This window comes from Drosophila ficusphila, unplaced genomic scaffold, assembly GCF_018152265.1.
Source record: "Drosophila ficusphila isolate 14025-0441.05 unplaced genomic scaffold, ASM1815226v1 contig_414, whole genome shotgun sequence".
Taxonomy (NCBI): Eukaryota; Metazoa; Arthropoda; class Insecta; order Diptera; family Drosophilidae; genus Drosophila; species Drosophila ficusphila.
In genome coordinates this window covers 3,769,946-3,791,591 of record NW_025064328.1, presented here as the reverse complement: position 1 = coordinate 3,791,591, position 21,646 = coordinate 3,769,946, and the positions used below count along the sequence as shown (strand labels likewise).

The window sequence follows — 21,646 nt, the reverse complement described above, 5'->3', positions numbered from 1 at the left end:
TCATTTTTTGAGGCAAATCTCCTGAACAATTCCCAAAACTTCAAGGGAAATGACAGACGCAGACCGACAATCGAACACTCCCACCATTGTTCCCACTTATTCCGCTGCCCTACTCTGTTTATTCGGGTCTGTTTGTGTTCAGCGTTACCTCATTTTCCGACCAGCCACCCATATTTTCACCACCCCCCCAACCGCCCCACCAAAGACACTTCGTTGTTATCGCAGTCACAGCTTCCAACTCTCTTCACTGTTTTGGCTGTTATTGTTGGCAGAGCGCTGAAAAATATATTTTCCATAAATCAACATCAAAATGTTTGATGATGCGATAAATAGCGAGAAAAGAGAATAACAGAAGAGCCGTGAAGAATCGCAAGTGGAAGAAGAAGTGGCGACGGGAAGAGCAGGGGAAACTGCTGAATTGGTCTGGACTAAGGTAAATACGCAAAAGAAATCATTGAGAAATGGCCCAAAGGAGGAATCCTCGCCATGGATTTGTCAAATATTTAGCTTCGCTTATTTCTCCCACTTTTCTTTTCCTCGACGAGCCTAAGTTCATTTAGTTGGTGTGTCATAATTTACAAACAATTTATTGCTCCCGACACAGCCAGGAACTGTTTGCTTTAAAGTTTTAATTAAATTCCAACTTGTTTAATTCGCCTGCACGTCAACGTGCAAAAGATTCTGCAAAGTTTATGCGTTCGAGAAAAGTTGGGTAATGTTGATATGATATGTTTTTGAGACTTCTTAAGTTAAGAAAATCCTTAAGTAAGGGATTAACTAAATATCTCTTTAAGAAATTACTTATTTTGAACTATACATTACTTAATTTTTTATACAACCGAATTCTAATCCATCAAAATAACCACTTAATTATTGCTTTATATTGTCAATTAAGTGAACTGCACCTTTATGTTCTTAGCTTCTTGGAACTAAGAGTTATGTAAGCGACTTAATGTCTTTACTAATTAAAGTTCTCTTCCCCAACATAAACGCCTTCGCTTAATTCTAGTAATTGTCACGCATGAACGCCGTCCTTTCATTTTCTCCCCGAATTCCGGAAAGTTGCGTCCGCCTTCGCTCGAGGTGTTCATTGTCGACTTGCCGCGCTCTAATTAAAATGTTATCCATTCCCGCACCACACACACTCACCCACTGATACACACACACACACATTCTGAGCAACGCATGGCAGGGCATGTGATATGTGGCGGTACACTCACACAGCCACATCAACATCCTTGCGGCTGCACACACACTAACACACTGAAAGGCAGACACCTGACTTTGACATTGCCTGGCTATTAATTAGTTAAACTCAAATTGACACTCGAGATAATCAAAATAGAAACATTGGGTTAGACGAGCCAACCAAATATACAAGTACTTGTGTGTTGTATATATACATATATACAAAATATATATGTATATATATTTGTAGGACAGTAAAAGCCAAGCCATATTAATCAGGCGCATTTCTTTCTGTTTGCTCACATTTTGTGCTAATTCTTTGAAGCCTTGACTTGTCAACCGTTGAAGTCTGGGGACAAAAGCAAACATTTGCTGACCTTTCTCATTTCATTTCTCGTTTATTTTTGGCCTAAGCTGAAAATACTCAAGTTACGAACCGAAAGTGACACAGAAGACAACAAGCTCTGTTAGGTGTAAACTTTCGTAATAAAAATCCGACTTTCGGACGCAGGCTAGTTGTAATTTCTGCATTTGTTTACTGCACTTCCCAGCTATAGTTTTTAAGCATGTCGAGTACCATCTTTTGGCCCACAAGCGAGTGTGTAAACAATAACACATTTTTGCATAAAACGTTTATGTCGACGTGACGTTGTTGTTGCTTCTCTGTGGGCTTGGGTTTTTGAGTTAAGTTTTGGGTTATGTTAGGGGTTTTACGGGTGGCGTTCTCTCGGTTTTCTTTGGGGGTGCGCTGCTGGTGGTGGTGGTTCTGCTGCCTGCTGCCTGCTTACAAGTGCAAAAGTTTTGAGGTTAAGACGCTTGAAAATAAAACTGCAGCCACGCACTCTTTCACAGAAACTCACCCACACGCACGCACACTTGACAACACAAAACTTGCTGCTTGGCTGCATTTGTCGCTTTGGGTTTCTGGCAACTTTTGCCACACCAAGGAGTAAGCTACTTATAAATGAAAATCAACTTTACACCTAATAAAAAACTGCAGAATTTAGATTTATTCTGGGTATTTAAAAATGTTTCAAAAAAAAAAAAAAGATACAAAAGAAGTACATTCAAGTTTCCAAATTATTCATGTTACATATTTTCAAATGTGATTTTTTTTTTCTTTTACCTCGTTTTTCTCTCTGTACCAAACGAATTGTAACGTTCACGATTTAAAGTTCCCCTATTCTGTCTGGTGTTTTGCTTTTCATGTCGGAAAAACCAAGGAAAACTTTAAATATGCATGAAAGAGACAAATAATGATGCCAAAATATTTGTGTTCGAAGTATGTGCAACACACGGAGTGCAGTAGGTGTGTGTGTGGGTGTGTCTGTTAAAGTGTCAGTGTGTGTGTGTGCGTGATATGCTAATTGCCAACTCATTAAAACAGTTTCGTCTTTATGCTGAAAACCAACAAAAGTTGTCTATGTCCTTGCGTTCCACTGTAGAATTTCCCATGAAAATATTTCCACTGGCCTGTCCTTTCGTTGCTCTAACTCCCTTTCTCTCTGTTTTTGTATATGTATATGTACTTTCTAATTTAATCAGTTTGCTAAATAATGAGACAAGCATCTCTCTTTGTCCCCTATTGGGTAGCATTTTGCTCAGACTGCATTTTGTTCTTAATTAAATGCACTTTGTTGCGGAGCAAATATTATTTTTACTAAAGACCCAACAAACTGGCTAACTAACCCTGAATAACCTCCTTTCTTTGCTCTTTTTTCCCCCAACCCCCGCAATATGCAGGTAATCCTTGAAAAGTTGGCCAACAACATAAGCGTAAATACCCAAAGGACTTAGCAGTCATATTATGTATTCCAGAGCCTCATCCAAAATACGTATACGCACTGGTTGCCCCTACACTCCTGCCTAGTCCTCCATAATCGTTTTGGAAATTTATGCGCCAAGGGCCACAGCAAAATGGGTTGAGCACATGTTCTTGTGTTGCTCTTTATATACCTACCGAATTTCTTTTTCTTTGTTTGGCTTCAAGTTCAAGAGTCCTGGAAAAGCATTAGGCTGCGAGGGTGTGAGTGTGTCTGTCTGTATGTGTATGTGTGTGAGGGATATTAGGTCCCCAATAAAAAGTAAATTATGATTATCTAAGCCGACCTCTTGAACTTGTTACATGGATTCCCGATTTACAAGAAAAGAAAGCAACCATGCGGTTGCTGTCCGAAAAGTGAAGAAACTTTAAAGTTTTATAGCTTTAAATAAAAATTATATATTATATATAAGTATGTAATATGTATATATGTATTTAACAATTGAAAACCGTTTTTAATTTTCAAAAAGTTATATTCGCTTTAACACAGGCGATTATAGCTTTAATGGTCAAGTTTTAAAATGTTTTTAATGGGTTGCTCTCTGCCGGCCGAAGAAGCGGAACATAAAATGGACGCATATAATTTTGGCTTGTTTGGCTTTCGGCCAACGGCGGCTTTGTGGCCAAGAGCGGGGCGTGCATAATCGCTGATTAGTGTCTACGTGTGAAGCGGGTGTATGCCCTCCACAGGCCGCAGGACGTTGCCACACACGGTCTCCTTCTCTCCCTCTCTCTTTCTCTCATTTGCCACAAACAGGATCCGCAGGGCCTTGTGGGTCATAAATTCGCATTAGAAGCAGCACGCGGACGTGAATTGGACGCTATTGCATCCACTAATAAGCAGGACGCATGTTATCCGCTGTGGGCGTGGCCCTCGCACCAACCAAACAGCTAGAAAAAAAAAAAAATAGAAAAATAGAAAAGGGGAAACTCCGCACACCCACACGCATAATGAACTCGAGCTGAGCTCAACGCAAGCGCTTAACTTAATTAAAAAGTGCATTCTATGCCAGAGCCGCGATGGTTTCGCTTTATTTTCGAAAGCGTTAAACGGCCAAAACAGGCACGAAATGTAACCAAGAACAAGCGAAATGGGCGGGCGAAGTGGTTGCGGGTGGGTGTGGCATTTTCGCATATTTTCCCGTGAAAATATATTTTCCAAAACGCATTGCGGTCGAAATTCTCCTAAAATTTTCTCATCCTGCCCGGCACGCTCTATCTCCATCTAATTTATGATGACTCCCGAGCTGTGCAGGCGGTATAATAATATCAATTAAAACCGTTTCGTTCCGAAATCATCGGTTGCCTTTCGGCATCCAACTTGGTTTTATACCGCACAAATTTAATTAAATAAGTTATTATAATTTAATTGGATTTTTGTTTATGTAAATTGCTCATTTTTCATATAATGTTTGTTTATTTACTGTTGTGTTTTTTTTCGTATTTTGTTTTGTTATGTGTTGCTGGGTTTTTGTCATGATAACACAGGTCCAATTAAAAGTCCTGCCAATAATGAAATGTGTAATAACAGTCACGTAACCTTTGACCTGTGAACTGAAGCAGTAATTTGCTGTAATGCGACACTTTAATTGATTTTTATTCCCGTCAAATTAACGTCCATTCATTGGAAAATAATAATTGAAAAAAGTCAGACAGATTGCAGGGCATATGATGAATCTGTATGTATTAAAGCAAGGAAAGAGCTAACTTAATTGGTTTAAAAGGCTCAAAGGAATAATAATTAAAAAATCAGATTGATTATGATAAAAAGATTTATTAAAACTAAAATCCTATTCCCTTATTAAAGTTAAAATAAACGTTTTAGCGTGCAAATACAACATTACCTTATTGGCTTTAAAAATAATGTGTGTGGTCATTACACCGCTTCGAAAGTTGTGCATGTGCACTTTTGTGTGGCTTAAAATATATCGCTCTATGATCCATTTATCAGCTTGCTGAAAAATGTATGAGGTGCTGTCTAAACCGCATTCCCACTGCCATTTACAAATTAGTTTTGCTGACGCTGCGCTCGCTCGCTGTTCCTAAATCATTGTCAATTGCATAATTTATGAAAACTCGCGCTGATTGAATTTAAGCTGACGTTAGTGGAGCGTTAGAAAGAGACTCGGAGGTTCACAGTTGGAATTCGGCAATTGAATTTTAGGGGCTCATTAATTTTGCCTTGTTTGTCATTGACTCATCATTGGCTGTGAATGTGAGTTAACTGGTTGAGTGGCTCCTGTGTGTCTGTGGCCTTCATATGGCTATTGATTAACTGTCCGTCTGCGGTTTTCCGTAAAATCCCACCATTCTGGTGCTGCTGCTCTTTGTCGCGTTTTTTGTTTGTTAAATTTTTCCCACTTTGCACATTTTCAGAGCAATTAAAATTGATTTATGGTGTCGAGACAGCTCGCAGTTCTCGCAGCTCCAGTCAAATGCACTGTGGGCCATATATATCCTGGGTTTTTGGCGTCGAAGAGTTGGAGGATTTCCTACTCCCTTTTCCTTTCGGACCTTCTTTTTAGGTTGTACAAGTTTTTGGCACACGCGTTCAAGTTGTGTCTCAGTATTTTTCTTGGTGTAATTAGGCGGAGTAATTTATTTTTATTACTCTTCATTTTCAGCCGGCTCTTCTTCGCTGACCACTTAGAATAAGAGGCAACAAATTTGTCAAGCTGCAAATTATGTTAGTCCCTTGTTTTCTAAATTAGCCAAGGAAAGCTGCGTGGAGGGTTTTTAATTATAAATGCTTTAAACTCGCCCACAGAACTTTCTAAGGCACCTGAGTAGGTGGTTTAGCTCCTTTCTCTCGAAAAGAACCTTTTGTGGTTTCCCCTGATTTGCTTGGTCCATTTAATTGGGTTGAGTTTAAGCTTAGTAGTCGTAGTAGTCCCAGTCGCCCAGTCCTTTCTTTCCCTTTGCCCACTTTCTTTCATTAATGTAGTACGCAAGAAATTCACGCTCTGACGCCTACGACACTCATAAATGATATATTGCCAGACTGGTAGTTAGCAAAGTTTACGAAATTCGAGGCGCGCTAAGTCACAAGATATAAAATTCGTTCACGAAATCATTAAAAGTATTATGGAGGTGACCGACCAAGAGAGGAGCATGCTGTAGAAGAGCAGCCAACAAAAAGCGTAATTTATGGCCGAATTAAACGAAACTAATAGGAAAAAGTGGGGCTAGATCGTCCTGGGCATGTCCTTTTTGACAGCACCTTCCGCTGCCGGCTGGTTTTATGAAGATGGACACTTGTAATTCATTATGCGCTCGGTGCCACAGCTCCTGAATCAACGGAAATGAGTCCAGGACAACGTTGCTTTTTTTTTTTTTTGCTGTTTTGTTGCTGTTCTTGTTTTCTCAGCCATGCTGCTGCTGCTGCTGGCCTGCCGTTTTAGCCATGTTAATTTTTCTTCATTTTTAAAGCCTGGCCTCTATATCTGGGTCCTTGCTGCTTGTCGAGTTGCAGACTCGTTAGTTAGTTTTGGTAGAATGCCTCGGTAATTGCTTGACATCATTTACACGCCAATTTCAACTGGCGGCAAAATGCGGCATCTGCTGGAATTTTTGGTGAACATTTTATGTGATGTTCTACATTTTAAACACAGGAGTTCGAATTTTTACCATGTCAATCATTGTAAAATGTTCTGTGAGGTGAAAAGCTCATGTATCGCTTTAAAATCCTTCAAACAAAAAGCTTAAATATATCTTGTTTAAAACCTTTCCTTAGCTTTTCAAAGCTAAAAAGCACTTGTTATCCTGCAGAATTCAAAAGCTGTATGTAAAAATGATTCAAACTTTTGAAAGTTTTAACAAAACGGTAAAACGTTGATGTAAATTTCAAGTTTTCTTGTTGTGAACTGAAACTTTTTTATGGCAACTTCAAAATGTTTAAGAAAATCTAACATTTTCACACTTTTTCTTTTAACTTGTTTTTGTTGCTTGTTTATATTTATAACTCAACTTTGAATAAAGATTGTACTGTAACCGTTTTTACCAAGTTTGTTCAAACTCCTTCTCCTAGTTTATGGAAAATAAAAGTCAGTGAAAAGCTCAGTACTTTTATTTCCGGTTAAAACTTTAGGTTAACAGGACAAAGCTTTGCTTCTCTCAGAAAAGCTTCACATGCGCAGTGAGCGTTGTCAGCCTCCCAAACCAAAAATCTTGAGTCGCTGGACCAAAGGTCCTTTTTGCACATGTGTGAGTGAGAGTTTTATCACAACATTTAATTTGAGGTTTGCAGCTTGTTTTGGTGTCAGTTTGAAACTTTCTGGTGAAGTGTTCGGTTGGCTTCCTTGGCACGAGCGGGCACTCTGGCTCGCTCCGTCACAATCTACGTCTCTGGTGGTCTCCCTCTCACAGGGACAATTGTGCTGTGCTAAAATCCTTGCGCTACTGTTGCTTACGGACTAAGGACAACATCCCCTGGGCGGCAAGGGTGCGTATACTTGTTGTTTTAAAGAACAGTGCGAAACAGTTCGATGTCGCGTAAACCTTTCATATCCTCGCACCACTGACACACCATCGATTTGGGTGGCACGAAAAACTTGGCAAGGGGAAGGGGAAGTGGAACTGACTTACCTGTGTGGCCTCTCTAGGTCAGTGTTATAACAATTCACAGTCTGAATGCTTCTCTGTGCTTGTGGCACACTTTTGAGCGCCACGATTTGCATGACTTTCTGACAGCATTCAGGAATCGGGCTCAGAAACAGAGGTGGAATCGTGTCAGTGTGCGAGTGGGGGTTTGCCATTTCCGCCATTGGCTTTATGTCAAGTCACTCGCCGAAATCAACCACACACACGCAAACAGAGAGAGAAAAGATGCCTTAAAAGGCTATAAAATGTCGGTTTAAAACGAAAAATGGTTTATTTTAATAATAATCTATTATTGCAAACACACATTGCTAGATGAAACCTAACGACACATTTATAAATATTACTTACTAATTATCAGTACTTAAAAATGACTTAAAACATGGGACTTACATTTAAAATAAGTATAAATGATAGCCTGACTAAAAGCAATTATATTTCATATTCAACATACAATACTTGTATGTATAATTCTTTTCCCCTGTAGCTTTTATCCCTATTTACATTTCACTGCATTCTTGATGTTTCTAGTCCTTTTGCTAACCGGAGATAAAAATACACAAATTTTCCGACTGTCAGGCTGTCGGACTAATTGCATTGTTGAGCTTTTTCTTATTTTGCATGTGAAACCAAATCGTGTGGTGCATAATTTAAATATTTTGGCCAGGCCAAATGAAAATTTAATGCCAGAGGCTGTCGGCCTAGTGAATTGCTATTGTTGTTTTAGGCTATTTTGGGCCCAGTTGAGTTTTTGTTATTTGCCCCCAAGGAAGGGCAATAATTTTGCTGTTCAATTAGGTTTTAGGCAGCAACAAATGCGAAAAGTCAAGTTTCATTTCTTTTTTTTACGACTACTATAAACATAAAAGTTCTCCCCAAAGATACACACACGCCTGGCAATAAAATACAATCTTACAGTCGCACCACGTGAACGAGTGTGCGTGTGTGGGTGTGCGAGTGTGTGTGTGTTCAGCATAATAAGTTTTGATTTGCTTTTATTCGCTCTTTTGTACGTAGGCCTTCATATTTACCTTCTTGACACCTCAATGGACAAAGGGCACGCACAGAGTGCGAGAGAAAATCCCCGAAAAGCGAAATGAAAATGTTCAATTCACCTAAGCCTCAACGCATTTGGTTTATTTATCATTCAGTTTCAGGGTAAAAAGACAAGAAAACAACGTAATATTGATGCGGGCTATTAGGATGTTAAATACCCTTTCATTGGTTGATTAAAATGTATGATATAAGAATACAATTTACTATTAAATGGATAAAGTATTCCTTAGCATAAGTATTATTATAAATAGCTCTTATTATATTAATGATAATTGGGTTAGTGGAAAGCTACTTAATGAAATACTAAACATTCCCTAACATAACACTTACCAAAACTCTGTAACTCGTTTTCTTGTTAGAGCATTAAAAGGAAATGGGTAAATGCCTTGGCATTCATTGCTTTGGCATTGGTTGGGCTTTAGCTTTGGTATTTGTGGGTGCCAGCCGAAAATACGCATGTTGGCAGCAGCAGATGGAACTGAAAAGAGGGATGGATGGATGGTGGACTCAGCAAGAAACCTAACATGGCCAAGAAGAAGAAGAAGAAGAAGCTGCCGTGTCATCAACATAATGACGGTGCAGACAGCTTGAATATGTTTTGTGTGGGCCTCCTTCTACATTTCCTTGTCGTTGTTTTTGTTTTTGTTGCTGACCTGCCCTTTGCTGATTTGCTGTGCGGGTACCACGCTGCGTATACTTGTTCTGGCATTGATCGAATCCCATTGCCTACTTTTTGGGGCCCCGTCGCTTCAAATGAAACTGTGAAGCGCTCGTCTGCTGGGGCTGTCAGCATCGCTTTGCTGACGCTTCGTTGAGCACTTTAGCTTCTGTCATTGGCTGTCAGCTGAACTCCTTTTCATTCCGGGCATTAACTGCCAGGACATCCAACTTTTTGCCGATTGCAACTGTTGGAGCGAAGAGTTTTAGCGTAATGCAATTGACACATTAAATGAGCCTGCCACAATCGAATCAGCGGTAGATCCCCTCTTTATCGCTTTCATCTGTCCACTCTTCCGCATTAAATATTCTTTTCATTCGAGCAATTCGTAATGTAATTTTTTTCCAACGGATCAACCGACTGTAAATAGTTATTTGAACCAGTCGGAGCGGACAAAAGAGGGCTTTAAGTGCGGGGCAAATTCCACAATTCAATAACATTAAAATATTTATGTGCGCATTTTATAGATTTCCCCGAACTGAAAATATTTGCAAACCATAAATATTGACAGATGAAAGCCCAAAAGAATATATTTTCTTTGTCATAAAAACAAAATGGTTTCGTTTTTTATTCCCCCGATAACAACGCGCGTTCAGGCGTACAAACTGTCAAAATATATATATATTTTATACGTATATATATTGATTTATTGCCGGGGTTTGGCCCGTTTTTGTGATCAACATGAAAAGGCGCACAACTATTTTGAATGCCACAATTTGTCACAGCAAAAAATAGGTGAGAGGATTTACCCACTGCAATTCAATTTAACGTTTTTGCCAAATTGTAGCCATTTTAAAATATGAACCAAGCCAAGCATGACTGGTGAAAATACAAAACGTTAGCCCCCAAAAAACACACAGATGCAATAATATAAAAACAGAAACTGGCAAAACATTTCCCCATAGAATATTTTGCACGTTCTCCAGCCGGAAAATCGTTTCATGTCCAAGCAGCAGGAAAACTTTTCCTGCCTGCCAAAAACGGAATTTTTCAATTATGAAAACAGGCAAAAAAAAAAGGCAAAAACAAGCAGAGCGAGGCAAAAAGCATAGTGGCAAACAAGGAAATCTATCAATAGAAAAGGCGGACTTCCGTCGAAGGGTGAAGGAGTTGGTTGGTATACATTTCATGGAAATCCCAAACCAACAAACCCCAGACGTTGCATATAAATAAGCCATAAGGCGGAAAAGCTGAATGAGAAACTGTTGCCTTTTATTTCTCATTTCCCTGGCCGGCTTTGCGAAAACTTTTGAGTTTATCTCCAGCGGTTATTCACACCTATGGTTGAGGAAACTTGCCAGCTAAATTGTTTAGAGAAGAGCAGTCGCAGCCGCAAAACTGAACTCTTGGCCCGAATGAATGACAACCTCAGGCTGACTTGACAGCCCGCCAAAAACTTAATGCCAGTAGCTTCTAAAACCAAGCTGAAAACTGCGAACTGGGAACTGGGAACTGAACTCCCCTTGACAACTTTGACTCGCCAAGTTGGCGCATTCAGGCTCTCCTACTAATCTGCAAAAAACAGCAAACGCCTGAATCAAGATAACTTAATTCGCTTTGCAGCTTGGCTGGCGAAAAAGTGCAGCAAAATGAAAATGTTATGCCAAACTTTTAGACTCGCTTGACTTATGGAGGGGAAAGATTCCCTCGTGATGAGCTTGAAATGAATGGGAAAAAGCGTTAGCAATTTATAGGTCATGGCGTTGGCACGGAACTCGAAAAATTTTTGCGTAAAAAGGGGAAATATTTGGTCCTTGAAATAACTTTTGCATTTCGTTTGAACTAATGCAAATTTACCCTCAAAAAGTATAGTTTTACAACTGACATTACGTTCACAAAAAGACTTTATAATAGGAATGAAATATTTAGGTATTAAAATTGTTCAAATATAAGGAAATAGCAGCAATAGCTTTATAATTAAATCAACTAAAGATTACTTTAAACTTAAACCATGGGAAACTAAACCTAAAAAACTTTAAAAGTGATTACCTAATTAGGAGCTAAACTTTTATTCTAATATATAATTATTTCGACAATAAACTCCAATATAAACATAAAGTTAATAATATACTTCCTTGCTTAAACTTAAACCCATAGACCAGGAAAACCACGCTTGGAGTTTTTCAGTTGCTCGTAAAGTCTTCATCAATTCGCATTTAAGCGAAGTAAAAAGAGGCGGAGAGCTACCCGATTTTCCCCGGCTTAATGAGGCAACACGGGACATGGTCAGGAGACCCCCCACCCACCCACTCTGATTCAGTTCCCTGGGCTTCTGCTTTTTATGTTTGGCCATAAAATGCGGACAGCTCCTAGAACTGAACGTGGATGGGGCACCATTAATTATGCAATGTGCGACTGGGCCGAAAAAGCCTCGGAAACTCGGCGACTTTTCCAGCTCATGCCGCACTTTGTAGCTCATAAAGAATGGGGCAACAGCAGCGGGCTGCGCTTGCCACACACAATTTGCATTTCTCATTGATTTTCCAGTGCATCATTAAAAATGCATTTAACGCGAACCGAAATACACGTTAAGCATTGTTCTTAATTAATTGTTTCATGCGGTAAGAGCCGTGGAAGCCTCGCAAATTTTTGCGGTCATGCGAATCGCTGATGGAGAAATAAATGCATTTCGGCCTTTTCCTTTTTGGTTGCGAATTCCTCCACTCTCATAACTTTGGTGCCTGCGACTCCAACTTTCCGAAACTTTCGGGCTGTCTCCACTCTCTAATTAATGAAATAAAAATATTTCCATTTCAACGAAAGGCCAAACACAAAAAAAAGGAGTCTGGATGATGTCCTGGCGAAAATTAAAAAAGTTTTCACTCTCCCTACACGCATTCGTTATATAATATTGTTTGAAAAATTCTCATTTTATTTGGAAATTTCCCTCTACTTGCAGAAATCCGTGAAACCATCGGCGGCAGCGCCTTCTCCAGCGTCCTCTCGCTCCCGGGATGAAATCTATATCGATGATGATAACATTGAGGGCTCCGGCGGACGAGGCGGCGTAAGTTTTTCCCCACCACATATACTCGCAAATTAGTTAATTAAATTTTCGTCATGCCCCCGAAGTTTGGCATGTTAATTCAGTGAGCTGATCTGGAGAGGGTTCTTTTTGCCATTTGCATATTAGAGGGGTCTGCACATTTTCACTTCCAAAGATAACGTAAATACACTTTTTTGTGCTGGTTAATGCGCTTATATAAATGGAAGCTTTGCATATGTTTTAATAATATAAAACCAAGCTTAACTAAAACCACAGAACAACAGCTTTTAAATAAAAATTGTATAAATCTTAGTTAATTAGTCTAATCTGTTTGGCATACTGTTATGCATTAAAAAATGGTAATTTTTTAAAGCTAATTATCTTGTATATACTGTATAGGTTTAAAAAAAAATTTATATATAACTCATGTTCCTCTAGCTATTAACTCTCTCACTCATTTTAATCCGTACTGAAAAATTAATTGATGACAATAAATAATCAATTTATTTAAACTATTTTGGCTCTCAGAATCTGCATCGAAATACGTCCATTTACGATGCATTTAAATGGCCAAAAAAATGTTGCCCATTCGGTATAAAAAAAAAAATGGAAACCATGTATGAAAAAGTTGCGGCCGAAAGCTTGTTACGTAATCAAAACTTGACGTTGGGAAACTCATTTGTTTATGCGCATGAAATGTTAATGTTTAACACCTTTTTTCTGATGTTGGTGTGGGTATGTGAAGGGTGAATGTGTGTGTGTGTTTGTGGGGTAAATGTGTATGTGTGTGTGCATTTGGCATGTGAGCGACATTTGTTTGAAAGTTTTTTGACAGCGCTTCGCTTGTTCCGCCCCGAAAGCGTCAATTGTTGGCCCACACTTTTGATTCCTTTTCACCACACACACACACCCACACGCTCACTCACACATGCCCATTTCCGCTCACTCATACTTGTGTGCAAAAAAAAAACTAATTAAAATGCGTGGCTGACATTGCTGCGGCAGGAAGGAAAAAAAAAAGCGACAACTCAGGCGAGTAAAAATAGAAAAAGTTTAATTAAATTCTTTGGCTTTTTCGTTTATTTTCCTTGGCTCGTTTTGGTTTCCGATTCCTTTTCTATTGCCGCTTGAATTTAATTAAACATTTTGTGCTCTTTTGACGGCGTAAAAAAAGGGGCAAAGGACCAACATAAATAGAAAATCGAGAGGAACTTTTTCGCGGAATTCAATCAGCGAGCTTCAACATGCGGGGCACGTTGCATACTTTAACGAGTCACTGTGACTAGATCAACAAGCCCCCCGAAAGCTATTGACTTGGGCATTAATGTTGCATGGCAACGGAGGGATCCCAAAAGCTTGCTGGACATTTAGCCTGGATTTCTGTCAGCTTTGTCAAAAAATATGTAAATAAAGTCCCTCGAACCGGATTCCATTTTTCATTTTTGCAAGGAAGAGGAAGGTTTTGTTTGTTTAGTTCCCGTTCAATCTTTTTTTATCTCAGCTTCCAAATAAAGTTCTTATTAAAATGGTTTAACTAAAGAGGTATAAGGAATAATATCAGAGTTTAACAAAAATTATTTTTTTGCCGATATTTTTCAATTTTTATGATACAACTCCTTTCCAAAATTTCTTTATTTATTTATGATAAAATCCCTTTCTAAATTTTCAAAAAATGGATTTGCTGAAAAGTGACTCAAATTAACTACTTTTAAGTCCATAACTTTTGTAATTTTATTTTATTTGGCTTGTTTTAATAATATAACGAGATTTTTCATAAAATTCAGCCTGAAAAGAATATTTAAAGTTCGAGGGTACTTTAAGTACTGGATTGCCAAGCAGTCCTTTCATCGTGATTTATTTTTTTATGCTGGCTGTCTGTCTCCTTCACACTATGGCTTTTCCTAATTTCCCCCCTAACCCCGGCCCCTTTTCCCTCTCCCGCTCGCCGTCAACCGTTCCCGTTCCGCTTTTTGCACCATTTCCGCTGCGGTGGTCCTGTAGCCGTCTGCCTTCTGCCTTCTGCCGGTTGCCTGCTGCCTTCTGCCAGCTTCTGGCTGCTTTTGGCATGCGCTGCCATCGTGGCTCATGTGTCCGTCCGAATGTGTTGGCATTTTTATGTTTTATGCAACTGACAAACGTAAAAACGTCTCCCATGTGCCGACTGGTCTCCTTTTTTTTCCATCGCTCCTAATTCTATCTCTTCGCTCTTTTGTAGCAGCATACCGAAAAAAAGAGGAAACTAAATGCAATTTATTATGCGCTCTGTTGATCTTTTGGGCCAACTACTACTACTGCTTGGATCTTTAAAGTGATTAGGCCAGTGGCTTGATGGATTCGCATGGCTTCCTCTTTTCCGCTGACGACGAGTCATCATCCCTCCGCGGGGATTCATTATTTCGTTATTAATGGTTTTGTTTTTGGTCTGGCCCAGAATTATGATAGATTCGCAGATTATTCAGTCAGGGTTCTAATATGTCATTCTCCTTGGCTCTGAGTTAATCAACGCTGCTGCACGTGATTAATGATTCCCCATCACTCGACGCCAGATTGGGGCAAACTGAAATATTTAAAGCTGTTCGGGCTAAGCGCCTATTTAAGCCAATTTTTGTGGGACGTGTCAACAAGATAATGAACTTTTGTTGTGCACATTTAGGAGGCATACCAGTGTGCATGCATATGCGTTGCGTTTGGGTGCCATGCGTTTGTTGTTATGTAATAAGCTGCATGCTATGCATGCTGTACGCAGCCAACAGCTCAGCTCCACTGAGCACACAAAACGACACTGAAAGAAAAATTTACTTTAAAAATATAAGTATTTCAGTAGATAGATTTTAATTTATTCCAAACTTAAGATAGAGACATTTAAAATCATTTATAATTTGTTATGTAATTTATTATTTCTTACTCAAAAATAATTTTAAAATTGGAATTTTATATCTCTGATAAAAAACATTTCTTTTGGAATATTTTGGTACCCATACCAAATTAATTCTCAATGAGAAACCCATTTTTATTCTACGTGTACTACTTATTCGCACACACCGAACAGTTTCGTTGCATTTTCCAAAATGGACAAAGCCTGAGTGCGAGGGGGAAAACGAGCTTGTCGTAGGTCCTTGTTGATTAATAACGTGCACATGGCGCACGTGTTTTTGTGGATGGCCAAGAGGAAAAGCCTTTTTGCATAACACACACACACATACACACAGGCCAGCGAGTAAGCCCCTGCATTGGTATTCGTGTCGCATGGATGATGAAAGGAGAAAGGGGGAAAGGGGAGGTGGAATGCGCATTGACAATAAATTAACATCGATTGACATGGCTAGAATGGAATAATGGGTGTGGGTGGACGAGTCCTGCCCGAAAAAGTGTGCCACAGAATGTGTTGTGTAAACAGGTCCTGCCACAACCACTCTCGCTCCTCGCCACCGCTTCCTCGCCATTTTCGATGATGTGGTTAGGTGGTGCGAAATATGCTGCCCATTATCCAGTATATCCTGTATTCAGTACTCCGAACATCCTTCTTCTCCATCTTCATTCGGCTGCCTGTGCTTAAGTACGTGCATATAATTTCCAGCGCGCTACGTTCTCGTGGTCGTCGTACTCAAGCTGTCAATATCAGTTGCTTACATGGGAATTTATTGGTGACAGTTCGCATAATACATAATGCATGCCACCCACAGCTGTCAACTGTTGGAAAATGGGGCTTCTTGCCCCGATAGACATTGAAATTTATTGGGACTGCGTGTGCCAGCCGCCAACACCCGCAAATGAGTTTATGGCATCGTAGATGGGTTTCCTTACCAGCTAGCAAATGCTAGAAAAATCCAACTTTTTAATGTCAAAGGATATGTGAAAAGGGGGTAGAAGGGGTTAAAAGAGGGACAGACATCCTCTTGTGCCTTGCATTCATTACTCAATGTCGTTCTGCTTTTGGCCAGCATACGAGTATACAAATGATGCTGCATTATTTCTCATAACATAATTCCCAGAGTAAGTCAAATGAGTTCTGGAGAGGGAAGGGAAACCAAAGCATCGCCCAAAACAACATCAGTAATCCGGGGCCACGGGGGCCAAACTGTTTTTCGAGGGACAGCAGGATAGCTGGATAGCAGCTCCTTTTTATGAGACATCTGCCGCTGTCTGTTTTGTGGGTTATTGCGCATACGCCACGTTGTCGCAGGCAAGCCTGAATGTCTATTGAATTAAACGCCCCAAGCGAGTGGAGGTGGCCTATTTGGCCAGCATTCAGCTCTTAGCTGGTAATGGGATACTCTGTAAAGGCAAAAACTGAAAGGCCAAAGCAGTCGTTTTAAAAATAAAAAGCTCGTTTCCTCAAAAACATAATTGCGAAAGGATTACTTGAATTGAAAGCGTTTAGAGTAAATCTTCTCCCCATTGGAGTTGGTAATCTAGTTAGGAAAGTGTTTACACTTTATTCACTAAACATATTATATATGAGAGCTCTCTTTTTTAATGCATTATGCATCATTTGTGCATATTTGAATATTCTTTTTGTTTGTTTTGTATTTGCAATGTATTTGCTTTTTGCAAAATGGATTGCTTTTCCGTTCCTTCAATCTTCTATTTACCTTTAGTGCTGCTTCATTTACCTCCTGTTAAATATTAAATTTCATTATTCCGTCCACTTCACTTACTGCCAAGTATTTAAAATATTTCATTCCCCACATCGCTTATTTGTGCAATAAAAGGACTTTGCTCTGCTTCTATTTGCCTTGCAATGCAAACTTCGAGCCAAAGTTGCCATATCACCTTGCACAATAAAGGAATCCAGATATTTGCAGCAACAATAACAGAATCGAGAACATCAGAGTGGAAGGTTGCCCGTACACACACACAGACAGACACACCCACGCACACACAGACACTGGGAAAAAGGGGAAAATGAAGGGAAAACGGATGGTGGAAAACTGAGACTTGTGCCATAACATTTAGAAGCCGGGCGAAAAGTCATTGTCAAAGTTGACGACGACGACGACGCGAATTGTGAGGGAGGTTTTCTCTTTGTGGGAGTGGGAGGGGAGGGGGTGGGGGAGTTTCGGGGGAAAATGGCGACGATGATGACGGGGGCGTTGTCGCCATTTTGTTTTCTCTGTTTGTCTCTAACGCTATGCGCATTGTATTGCCTGGGAAAATGTATGGGAATGTAGGACTACTCCCCTCATGCATTATGTATGCCGATAAATTCGCTTAACTTTACGACAATTTGTAGCTGCAAACCCTGCCATAAAATTCACTCGCTTTAAACTCAGATTAGGAGAAGTCTGTCTTTCATGCTTAGAAGAGGGCAAAGGTCCTGCCCCCTTTGAGGGGCCCATAATTTGATTTAGGCACAGGGCACAGGAAAGAGCCCAAATTGGTTTCTCTACTCCGAGCTCTAAGTATCTTTGATGTGGCGGCTGAATACATTTCCAGCGATTATCCCGAAATTTGATTAGACCTCCTAATCTCCAACTGCACTCCAGAGCTTCGATTGTTATTGTTACGGGATGTGCTTCAATTAGAGCGCCGTTTTGTGCACCGCAGCTGCACTCGAAGTACCTCAAAACTCGGATTGCAAGCCAGCAGTAGAGCAGCCACAGAGGATGATGGTGGGTGGATGGGTGGCTGGATTGCTTGGGTGTACTCTTCAAAGGGCCGCCAGCATTTTGAATTGCAAATCCTAACCGAAGAATGGGCAGTGGGAGTGGGAATCGGAGTCCCTCCTTTTCTGAGTACACAGGCCAGGTGGAGGAGGGTCGCCTCAATTATGTTGCTCTCACCGGACCCCCAAACTGACTGACTGACTGACTGACTGGCTGAATGACAGACTGACTGACTGACAGACAAAGAATCGACGGAGGAACGAGATGAATGGACGCATCTTGGGCAGGTCCTGTTCAAGAAACCGTTGCCTGGTTGAGAGAAAACGTTGAAATGTCTACGTTTCTGCGGACGAGCAGCGGTTTTCTCTGCTAAGAAAATAAATTAAAAGTATTAAGTATTCTGTGCACGCAAAGAAATTCCAGCAACATTTTATTTCAAGACCATTAAGGTAATAATACAACATAAATATATACAATAAGTGCTGAGTTATTTTATTGAATAATAGTCACAAAAATTAATGAAATAAAAGTAATTAAATGAATGAAATTTTAGCAAAAATAAAATGTGCTGTTACTAAGAAATTTATAGGCAAGGCAACCTAAAAGAATATCTTAGGTATTGACTTGATAAACCAATTTATTTCCCCTAACCAAACCACATTTTTCCCTAAAATATCCTGTGGCTTAGGTTACATAAATTATTATCTTTAAATCTCCCAAGATTTCTGGCAAGTTTTCTTGCCGTATTCTCGGAAGAAAAAGCCTTCCTTCTTGGAGTCTCTTTTAACTGCCATTTGTCGTTTGTCAGGCCTCTTGGCGGGGGGAAAAGTGGGGAAAGGGGGAAAATGGGGGAAAAGGATGGGGATGCGGCGGCTCTTCCTGCCAGCAATTTGACTTGTAACCGCACTCTTGAGTGTTGCATGCTTTTAGGCGCAACGTGAGGCAAGTTTGTTGAACCTGACAGGAGTTCTTCATGTTCTCTTCTCTTCTCCTCTCCTCTCTTCTATGTTTCCTCGTCCTTTTGCCTTTTTCTTGGGTCTTGGCCTGGGTCAAGCAACTTGCCACTGCCATGAATAATTCAGCATTGGAATTCTTTGCCTTGCTTACGTTTTTTAGGGCGTGGCACAGCTGCCAAGTTAATTACATTTGCTGCTACGTGCTGCCGGCGATGATTGCATTTCCGAGCAGCTGCATCCGTTTTGTTGCCAATCCAACTTTGCCTCAATTCGAATGTGGTCACAAGAGTTCGGCGCTCGCAAACCAGAGCAACTACACATGCGAATATATTTATTTGGTTGGCAGGCAATATTTACAATGCATGTGGCAAGTGGCAAGGTTAAGAGGTCGTCGCCTGCTGCTGCTACTGCTGCTGCTGTTGTGGTCCCTCAATCAATCAGTGTCACAATATGAGCTTGATTAAATGGAAAACATTATGTTCGCAGGAGCAGCAATTGCCTAGCCGAATGACAAACCTTTCCATTTGGATTTTAATTGCATTCGCACCATTCAAAGACTGAAGTTGGCAGCAAAGTGTGGCAGGTGCGTGGGGCACGTAATCCAGGTGGTTCGCATGCATCGCCACGCATATTGATTCTGCATTTGAGCCACTAATGAGCAGCGCTTGTTGGTCGCCACCTTGTGCAGCTTCAGTTGAAGTTGAGCCTTGGCCTCATGAAAGGGGATTTAAAACTTGGAAATGGTTCAAAAGGTTTAACCTTGGTTCGGTAAATAAAAGTTGCTACCTTGAAATATACTATTTAAGCAATTACTTTGGCATTTCCCAATAAACAAATTTACTTACTTTAAATTAAAAGGTATTCAAGAAATATAAATGATGAAAAAGAATACAAATATTATAGAAAATGTTATAAATAAGATTTTTTTCTGATCATTCGACCATTAGGGGGGACGGTGGCCCAGAAGGTAGAGCGCTGGCCTCCGGTCCGGAAGGCCCGGGTTCAAATCGAGCCCCAGGCTCCCCGGGAAAAAGAAACGGTCTCTTTTTCCAAAATCTCCACCACTTCTATGCTCTATCGCTCACTTAACATTAGTAACAAATTTCGGCTCCCCGGACCCGCACACCCCCTCGTCCACGTTACTATGGACCCATCAATAGAATTTTCGTCACTCCTAGATGGCGCCAGGTGGCAACCCCACCGCTAGGATAAGTCGCTACTGGCTTATCACCGGTACGATCGAAAATCAATGATAATGAATCCTCTACAAGAAATTGTAGAGGCTCTAAGCTCCCGGGTGGAGTAACAGAATGTAAAAATTTCGACCACAAGAAAAGGGTCAAACATTTAAGTATTGTTGCCTTATCAGAAATTCCACCTTTTTCCAGCATTCAGTGAACAGATTCCTCGGCAATCAGCTTAGGCAACAATTATGTGCAGCTCATCGCACAGTCGATCACACTTTTAGCCCATTTTCAGGGGACCCTCTGTTGGTTTCCGTGCCACATTTCGCCACGGCTGCCACGCTTTTCTTGCCGTTTTCTAAGCTTTCGCAATTGACTGAGCAAGAACTGTTTGGGCCACGCCCACACAAGCGCATTATCGCCGACTAAAAGGGGCTAAGACCCGTGGGTTGCATTAAAATTTTAATGATGTGCAACGGTAACAGGAGCGGAGGAGGAGCCATTGAGAAAGGAGTGGCAGTTGGATAAGTTGGAGCAGATGCAGTCAGTCAAGTTACCAAAGTTCCTTTCTTCTCCCAGCCAGCCTTCCAGCCTTCTCCTCCTCCTTGCTGAGTAAATGTGTGCTTGAGCTTCACTTCCTTTACTTCCTTCGGCGGCTCTTAGTCCTCTTTTGGCATCAGCACACATTAAGCCCGACGAGGATGAAGCGGCTCCTCCTGCAGAAGAAGCCTTCCCAAACCCTCCCATCCTTGCAATTAAAATGTAGAAACTTTACGCAAGATCCTCGCATGTCATGCAGTTAGAAAAATATTCAAAGTATTTCACTATACACAAGCTTATCTAAAGAATTTATTGGAATTAATCAATATAAAGCATATTGCGTTTAAAACAAAAAGTTTTAATAAAGCTTTTCTTCAATAAATTACTACCCATAATAGAATCTTAATTTCCATAGAACAATCTACTTTCAACTTTCAGCATAAACTTTTCCACTCAATAACTTCTAAAACTTATAACTTTGACCTGCCAACTAGAACCAAATTTTCCCCCAGTGCGGATGCACATTTTAGCCGCATTTTACGGCCCAGCTCGTCGGGGCTCTGGCAAGTGGCTCTAATGAAAATGTTGCCTTATTAGCTGCAAAATGTCTCACGGAAACAGCGACTCCATATGCAAATTGCTTCAGGGACCAAATGAAACATTAGCCGCTCATAAACCAGCATATCCTCCTAATTTAACCCATATTTCCCCTTTGGCCGGCTGATCGATTTCGATTAGGACAAAAAGGACCTGAAAAAGGATTAATTATGCCATAACCCGCAGGCGGAGCAGCTTTCGCAATTAGCATAAGTAACAAGTAATCCGGAGCGAGGAGTAAATGTTGCAAGCGCTTTTCCACTTTTCCACTTTCCTCCTCCCGCATGAATTGCAGGTTTCGTGTTTTCGAGCCCTAAGCTCATTTATTAATTGCCAGCCGCAGAAGTAGGCTTAAAAAAAAACAGAAAGAAGGAGACCGAGAGGAGAACAACCCTCT

General features: G+C 40.4%; 1 protein-coding gene across 7 annotated transcripts in view; it reads left to right on the top strand.

The window, feature by feature from the left end:
• LOC108101253 (syndecan) overlaps positions 1–21,646 on the top strand; it is a 100,770-nt gene that overhangs the window by 65,859 nt on the left and 13,265 nt on the right. For all 7 annotated transcript variants that reach the window (XM_017205557.2, XM_017205517.2, XM_017205525.2 and 4 more), the window contains exon 3: positions 12,280–12,387. In XM_017205557.2, coding sequence (XP_017061046.1) covers positions 12,280–12,387 — 108 coding nt within the window. The remainder of the gene's footprint in view (positions 1–12,279; positions 12,388–21,646) is intronic.